We start from the raw sequence: 8,402 nt of genomic DNA, 5'->3' as shown, positions 1-8,402 counted from the left end.
TCGAAACAAACATATGCGGATCTTTGGTATTTTCCGGCGTCATAGAAATCAGAAGAAAAAATTTTAAAAATAATTTTAATAACATATTCTTTTTAAAGAATTTAAAGAAAACTCTAAACGCTCGTTTATTATATAATATACATTGCGCGATATGAGAGAATATATAACTCTCTTATTCTTTATAAGATGTAATTATCAGTAATATATTACAGTACTTGTATGTTCGTGTATAGCTCGAACGTTCCAAACTTATTAATACGTTAGTGAGATAATATTAATTTAACACATTCACACCCTCCCCCTCTCTCTCTCTCTCTCTCTCTCTTTCTATATACAATTTTTTAAAGACAAACAGCATCGTTTAATCACACATGAGGAGGTTTCAGATTTATAATACAGTTCTGGATATATATATATATAAAGGAAGAAGAGTACAAACTGTATTCAATCTCGTAACAATTCTACGCACGTGTGTGAACGACGCACTTGTTACCTAATGTTGACTAATGCACATGACTGATACCAGCACATCTATATAGCAGAAAAAAAAGCGATGACGATACAGTCAATTGATCGGATAAGAAGCCCACGATATGCCATTCAAACAGAAACCGTGTGAATAACGTATCTTCAATTACAAATAATAGATATTTTTCTATAAACTTTCTTCCACCGTACAAGATGCATACCGCAGTACATACACACCTCTCTAAATATTATCGTAGCTTATCGTAGCTTATCGTTCGTCGCACGGACATTTTTTTAGAAGTTCCACTCTCACAAGAATAACTCAAGGAGGATATAAGAGGGGATTCGTGTCTCGGTTATAACAAATACATTTTTATTATTTAGATCACAATTTGTATTTCGTGGGAACAATGTAATTGTATAACTCGCCCCAATACGAATTTTTTTCAGAATAAGAAATGTATTATATGTTTAGGAACAAGGCGAGATGGAAATGATGTGGTTTTGCAGCGAAAATAACGAGAGTCGATTGCATATATCGAGACATAAATATGCAATTTCCGCTTTGTTATCATTTTACGCTATTTATAATATGTTAGTTACAAATATACAGGTATCAGCTTGCACTTTGTTGGATTTCTGAATCACGTGTTGCATTTTATTGCGCAACAAGATTTTGCAGGTGACGGTCAGTACGCTTGAAGTTACGTTAAGTTTTAAAGTGCTTCTTTTCCGAGATTTATGCCGCTTCTTCCTAGCGAGTACGATGGGCTGAGATATGAATAGACGATACACTGTTATGTATACAAACTTCACCTAACTCGACCGTCTGTAATACGTTTATTATTTTGAACAGATATCGAAAAATATGTAATAGAGAGATCGAAAGGACAAGTATCTCGGTAAGGACATAATTCTTTTAGTCACTGTTTTCATTTTCAAGATCAATGATCTCCCTTTTTCAACAAATGATTTAAAGCTTATGATTTTAAAATAGATTAATTTTCTATAGAAATATTTATATAAAAATCATTGTTACATAAAACTTTCTTATAATTTTGTATGAAAAATATAATTATTATATATTTTTATGAAATTTTTCTAATCATTCCGTATATGCATACAAAATGCATACTATATTAAAAGAATCAATTATTTAAAGGTACGGACTTAAAAAGTAATTACTTTATATTACTTCATATCTTATATATTTAAACATTAACATTTTATATGAGAACTAGAACAGGAAACATTTCATTAATTCATAAATCTTTTTTACAATTTGTCTAATACTTTTATATGAAGAATAAAAAATTTTGTTTGCACATATGAAAATCATATTTGTCTCTTTGGATCAAAACTTCTTCCACTCTTTTACTTATTTTTCCATACTACCAAAAGTAACTAATATATTACAGGCGATCAAGTTAAATAAAACATATCCTATATATAGTATACAAAGTATATATACAAAGTAGATATACTTAGCAACCATCACCAAACATATTTTAAAATCGCGATTACACACCGCCTAGTACTCCACTATATGTGCAATCTGTCTGTCATATGATTTATTTATCAAATTATATTAAATATCGAAATACGACATACGCATGTCGAATGTACGTCTTTTACAACATATACATATACAAAAGAATGTAATTGAAAAAACACTTGGAATATATATTTCAACGAAAATATGTACTCGAACAGGCGGCAATTACATTCTCCATCATCTCGGTTTTCGCGTGCGAATTGTTCTAGATCGCGGCGCAGTAGATCCGCTTCCGATGCTGAACATGCCGGGAGTCGAAGGATTAAAGGTCGGTGCAGCCGTGGTTCCGAAATTAAGGGTAGGAGCTGCTGACGGTGCAGTGAAGTTGAATCCCGCTGTTGCTGAAAACAGAAGAATACAATTAGTATAATCCAGTGAACGTTTAAAAATAAAAGATTGCACGAATCTCGTATCTCACAAACATCTATAATTCTTATTTTATATCTAAAGTTTAGTATATTTGCGGCACAACTTAAATTTTTAACAACAACAGTTGTCGATATTAAAGCAATTTACTTCTGATTACCTGGTTTGGTAGATGGAGATCCAAATTGGAATGGAGCAGCTGGTGCAGCCGTAGAGTTATTGCTTCCAGCGTTGAAGTTGGATCCGAAGGCAAACGTCGTGTTCTGTTGCCCGTCTTTCTGAGTGTTTCCAAAGACAAACATACTATTTGTACTACTGCTTGCATTATTAGCGTTACTGGCCCCGAAGGCCGACACAGACGGATTGGATGTGCCAAAACTCGTACTGGTTGCGGGTGTTGCTCCAAATAGAGATTTGTTATCACCGAACGTGGTCCCGCCACTTGCGGCACCAAATGCGAGAGTCGGTGGATTCTGTGTGCCGAAGGTACTCGTTGCCGAGGAGATGCCGAAGGCTTCGGTGGTCGGAGTAGGATTTGCTCCGAATAGGGGAACTAATGGTGTGTTATTATCGGTTGAACCGAATATCCCAGTTGTACCGAAGGCTAAGGTTGGCTGTACGTTCGTCGCCTGTACATTCGTCGCCGTGCCTACGCTAGTTGCTCCAAATGCAGGCGTAGTGTTATTCGTGGTGTCAAAGCCAGGCGTGATCACACTAGTGGAGACATTGCCGGTGATGCCGAACGTCGATGCGGGCGCGGTCGTGCCGGTTTGCGTGGTCGAGCCAAATAACGGTGTCGTCGTGCTACCGAACATGCCACTCGCCGTTCCGAAAGACGTCGGTGGCTTTGTCTGGCCAAAAATCGAGGTGCCGCTACCAAATACTGAAGGCGTCGCGGTGATCGGAGTCGAATTAGCGTTAGCACTGGAGAACAAACTGGACCTAGGTGTGCTGCCAGACGACGACACAACGTTAGTCGTTGGAACGAAGATTGAAGGAGCAGTGGTTGTCGGAGTATTAAATATACTAGCAGTTTCTGACGTTGCTCCGGATCCTGACGCAGTTCCGAAAAGTGGCCGACTATTGTTAGTCGTTCTAAACATGTTCGTATTTGTCGTTGTAATTGATGTAGTGGCAAAAATGGATGTAGTAGGTGTACCGAATTGCGAAATAGTGGTTGTAGATGTGCCAAATTGTGGAACTGTAGTGGTAGACGCGCTAAATTGTGGAACGGCAGTAGTGGTAGGTACTCCAAACGTAGGAATCGCGTTATTGTTTATCGTACTCAAACTAGTTGTACTGTTAGCAGTTGTAGCTGGTAAAGCTATAGCTGTAGACGTCGTACTTGAAGTATTGGAAGCGCCAAAAAGGAACAGAGGTTTGCTAGTAGATAAAGTAGGTATTGAAGAAGTAGCGGACGTCGTGCCCAGTGAGAACGTAGACGGGCTCGATAGTCCGAATATCGGTGCAGTGGTAGTTGTATTTGTGGAAAACGAGCTATTTGCGATAGTTGTTATCGAAGTGTTGGGTGTGAAATTAAAAGATGTATTAGTAACTTGCGACAATGACGTTGCTTGGCTACTTGCAGCTTGCGATGGGTTTCCAAAAGTTTTCATTTTTGGTTGAACATTATTATTGGCCGGACTAAATATGAAGCTATTCGACTTCGAAGATTGCAAAGGAGTACTGTTGCTTCCAAAATTGAATAAAGGTGCGCTCACAGACGTTGTCACAACGCTATTCGATGTGCTACTGTTTACGATGTTATTAAAACCGGTGATGTTAGTTGCAGTAGCTGTATTGACTGGTAATATCGTCCCGGGGGACTGGGACGACAAATTTGGTACAGTAACTTGAGCGGATGTCACGGGAGATGAGATGGGTTTGTTGCTACCAAAAGTAAAGATAGAAGTAGTTTGAGTATTCCCAGTGGTAGACGAACTAATGATAGCACTTGTAGTAACGACGTCATTAGTTTCAATTTTTTCTTGAGCCGTAGTGCTAGGATTAATCGGTGCGAATGTTGAACTCGATGGCGTTTTATTAACTATCAAGAAATTAGTAGATTTTGATGAAGTTAGCGAAAAGGTGTTGCTACTGTATGTACCAGTGCTAAAGTTCGGCAAATTATTATTCGATGTTACAGCTGGTGCTTCTATAACTGGTTTACTGAGACTAAAAGTCGGTGCTGTCGTACTGGAAGTCGAAGATACAACTTTTTCTAAAGATTCCGCGTTCGTAACTTCGGGCGCAAATGACACAACTTTCTTTTGCTCGACAGTTCCATTTGTTTTGACGACCGAATTCGTTTCTTTTGTCTTGAGAATACTTGTTGCTGACACATTCAATTGCACTGGCGACGTGGTTTTCGGTAAACTGAAAGTCGTGTTCGACTTCGTTTCGATTTTCGCACTGGGTCTTGATGAAGAGAAACCACTTGGTACAATGGCCGCGGTAGACAGCGGTGTGGTATTGATGTTTGTTGTAGTTGTCGAGGAATTGAGAGTTGCGCAACTGACCGGGTGTATGACTGAAGATGTAACGGTATTAACGTCGTCTGCTTGAATCACGACATCCGGATTGATTTTATTCTCCGCTGAAAATATAAATAAAATAGATGTTATATAAAATAAAACAAAAGAAAAGGATAGATATTTATTTATCTTTTTAATAAATTAGTAAGAATAATAAATACCATGTTATTTTATTCAATTTGATATATAATATTATATACATATTTACCTTTCCCTGATATTGCATCAAACATACTTTGAAGTCTGGCTTTCATACTGTTTTGCCTCATATTTCGTATATCCTCTCTCTTTATTTCTTCCACGTTATCTGTCGCGAATTTGACTTTTATATTACTCGGTTCTTCCACAAGTGATTTCAATTGTTCGTTCCGTTCAGGTTCGGCTCTCATAAATAATTTATCCGTCAATTTAACAGATTTTGTCGGTGCGGAAGATTTAATATTATCAATTTCATTGGTACTTTTTGCATTTTTATGAACAGGCTCTGTTTTATCCAAATTGAGCCTCAATTCTTTACTAGATTTCAGTATTCCTTTTACTAGAGGAAATTCTTCTGTTTTCTTAGAATTAAGAGTATCGGGATTTTTTAAATATATTTCTTTAAGATCAGATTTACCATTGTCTACATCTGAGTTCTGAGATTGTGACACAGCAGGAGAGCTACTAGACCGTGCGCTTTCCAGAGACTTGAAGTGCTTTTCGAAGTCAGGTGTACCACTACGCGAGAAATCAACTGTAGAAACACATTACCATTAAAAAATCTGTATGCGTCGAGAATAATCCAATATATAATTAAATAAAAATTGATACCTACCTGCTTTTCTTTTAACTCCACCAGCAACATGAGCGCTAGAACTCAAAGAGTTTATAATGTCAAAACAGGATCGTGTCTTTGTACGTTTGGCAGGTCTGATAGATTTACTTTGGGGTGAAAGATCCTCATCCGATTTAGATGACTCATCTCTACTTCGTTTTTGTTTGTTTTCCTCTAGAATCGTTTCTCGCTCCTCATTGAAGAATTCTGTTCTCTGCTTCTTAGCGACATCAAAGCTAACATCCTCTGTTGATGCGTGTCGTTTCAACGATATCTCTCGTAAGACTTGAACAACACTCGTGGGTGATCTATTCTCCATGTGACAAACATTAGATAGAATCTTTTGCTTTTCAGGTGGAGAGTATTTCGTTACATCTGGTGGTGCCACTCTGACTGTTACAGGCATTCTCATCTTCGTCAACTTTGCATTCAACAGAGGAATTGGATTTGCATGGAGATTAACTTTTGGAAATTGTCCAGTGCCATATTGAGATTGATGAGTTAATTTATTCTTTGCTTCCGTAGCGTACTTGGTTAGCCTTGTTGTAAGACCCGGAGATGATACATCTGTGTATACCCTGCATTTGAAAAAATGAAACTAGTATAGTAATATTAAAAAATACATATAAAATATATTTTTATAGCGTAACTAGTATATTTAATTACTGAACTTTCTGCACTTAAAGTGAAATAAGTATTGATAAGTTTGAAATTTGATGAATACAAGAAAAATTCTATTGCCCGATTCCATTAATATAAGATTAACTTTATCCCATTTCAACTTACTATTTATCTTTTTCTAATTCTTAGAAATAAAAAAAGATAAAAAGTAAATTGAACCAAGATTAAAGTTAATTTTACATTGATGGAATAGGATCCTAGTACAGCAATAAAAAAACAAACCTATAGTTGCTTAATATACAGAAATATATACAGGATTGGTTATAATCCTACAAATAGAGATAATAAGAATATATATATTAGAGAATAAAAGATAAAACTATATGTAACTAAATAATATATCCATAAGTGTATACTTACTTAGGATCAATATTATATCTTGTTGATGCTAATAATGGTCCGGCAACTGTCTGGACTGTTTTAACACCAGCTGGTCGAGGACGCATCTTGGGACTGATACTCATGCCCCATGGAGAACCTTCAGGACTGAATTGTGTGATATTCTCTCCGCGGCTTAGCGAATGATTTTGAGCGTACAGGGGCAGAGTCTTTTTAGAGGATATCTCGCGTGACTGCGAGATCAGGTTGACATCACCATTCCTAGGGTTCTCTTCTCTGTTGCCAGGTTTTACAACCGGCGTGGAGGTGTGCTTGCTGCCATAGGTGGGTTGCTGTTGTTGATGCGGCGTATAATCGTAATCACCGGCATGATACAGTCTACTGTCCATCCCGAGCATATCATTGATGCGCGAACGGTAGGAAACGCACGGGATCGGGCTCAATTGATCGATCAAGCCAAATTTGGACGACGATGATGATGACGACAATGATGTCAACGGCGACGACTCACCACGTTTGACAGCGGCAGTGTATAAGTCGCTGCTGAGCTGATAATTGCTCGGGCGTCGTCTATCCATCCTGAATGGAGGAAAACGCTCGCGGTAATAACGACTTGCACTATGCCAGAGCTTACGCACGTAACCGGTACTGTGGCCGTGGACAACGCGAAGCGCTGCGCCGAGCTCGTAGACCGCTTCCCGCAGATAACCGAGAACGTGATACGCGTGCGGCGATATCAGACTATCGTTGGCGAGCAGAGAGTAGCACGCGTACACCACCAGGAGCAGCGTGAACGCCAGCGCCAGGATAGCGCCCCAGGCGTTGTATACCAGTATACACCCGCACGTCACACTTATCAACACCACGGCACCGCGGTTACTGAAATCCCACATAGTACTGTCTCAAGCGGATAACCTCCCCATGTTTGAAAAGAGCACACTCACGACAGTCGTCGGAACATTGCCGCGAACGGTGAGATCATCGATATATATCGATATATGACGGCTAAAAGGATTCAATGTGCTACAATTGGCGGGCGCGGGAAACGTCCAGAAATGTCGTGAGTTGAATCACTAGCTGCGTTCAGCAGACTCAACAGTTTTGCAACCGTTTTATGATTGTCTGCTGAGATAGGACCATTCTTCTAGATCTAAAAGTATGATCCAATTAGCGCGAAGGAAACTTACAACAGTTGCAAAACAAACGTTCTGCTGAACGCAGCCAATGCGTTCAGCAGAATGGTTGTTTTGCAACTGTTGTAAGTTTCCTTCGCGCTAATTGGATCATACTTTTAGATCTAGAAGAATGGTCCTATCTCAGCAGACAATCATAAAACGGTTGCAAAACTGTTGAGTCTACTGAACGCAGCCACTGACGAGGAACGATATTATTAGGGCGCGTTCACACCTTGACAGAAAAGCAGAAAGTGAAAAAGCAGCAGCCAATCAGAACTCGCGCTGGTATTCGGTAATTTTGGTTTTTTGTATTACTTACTACCAACGCGAGTTGTGATTGGCCACTGCTTTTCCGCTTTCTGCTTTTCCGTCAAGATGTGAACACGCTCTTAAGCCCATGTTACATTAAGCTGGTTTTACATTAGTCGCATCGCAGTGTTGCAAGCGTTGCGGTCCAATCAACGTCAGGC

At 38.9% G+C, this 8,402-nt stretch overlaps 1 protein-coding gene across 1 annotated transcript; it reads right to left on the bottom strand.

Annotated features, from left to right (window-relative positions):
• Window positions 1–1,792: 1,792 nt before the first annotated feature.
• LOC108730187 (mucin-5AC) lies at window positions 1,793–7,709 on the bottom strand. Its single transcript, XM_018459738.1, has 5 exons — window positions 6,779–7,709; window positions 5,738–6,315; window positions 5,132–5,656; window positions 2,550–4,985; window positions 1,793–2,364 (listed from the first exon to the last, which is right to left on the bottom strand). Exons 1-5 carry the CDS (start codon window positions 7,648–7,650, stop codon window positions 2,201–2,203), a joined length of 4,575 nt encoding a protein of 1,524 aa, XP_018315240.1. The 5' UTR covers window positions 7,651–7,709; the 3' UTR covers window positions 1,793–2,200.
• Between the last annotated feature and the right edge of the window lie 693 nt (window positions 7,710–8,402).

Source organism: Mycetomoellerius zeteki, unplaced genomic scaffold (assembly GCF_001594055.1).
Source record: "Mycetomoellerius zeteki isolate Tzet28-1 unplaced genomic scaffold, Tzet1.0 scaffold85, whole genome shotgun sequence".
Taxonomy (NCBI): domain Eukaryota; kingdom Metazoa; phylum Arthropoda; class Insecta; order Hymenoptera; family Formicidae; genus Mycetomoellerius; species Mycetomoellerius zeteki.
Note: the sequence above shows the minus strand (reverse complement) of the source record. Positions and strands in the feature narration are given on the sequence as shown.

What these genes read in the sequence shown, in the direction of transcription:
- LOC108730187 (XM_018459738.1), bottom strand. Translation starts at nt 7,650, where the DNA reads ATGTGGGATTTCAGTAACCGCGGTGCCGTGGTGTTGATAAGTGTGACG. An exon ending in AGATATAATATTGATCCTAA is followed by an intron (nt 6,316 to 6,778) that starts GTAAGTATACAC and finishes TTTCAAATGCAG; the next exon opens with GGTATACACAGATGTATCAT. An exon ending in ATCTCCATCTACCAAACCAG is followed by an intron (nt 2,365 to 2,549) that starts GTAATCAGAAGT and finishes TTCTGTTTTCAG; the next exon opens with CAACAGCGGGATTCAACTTC.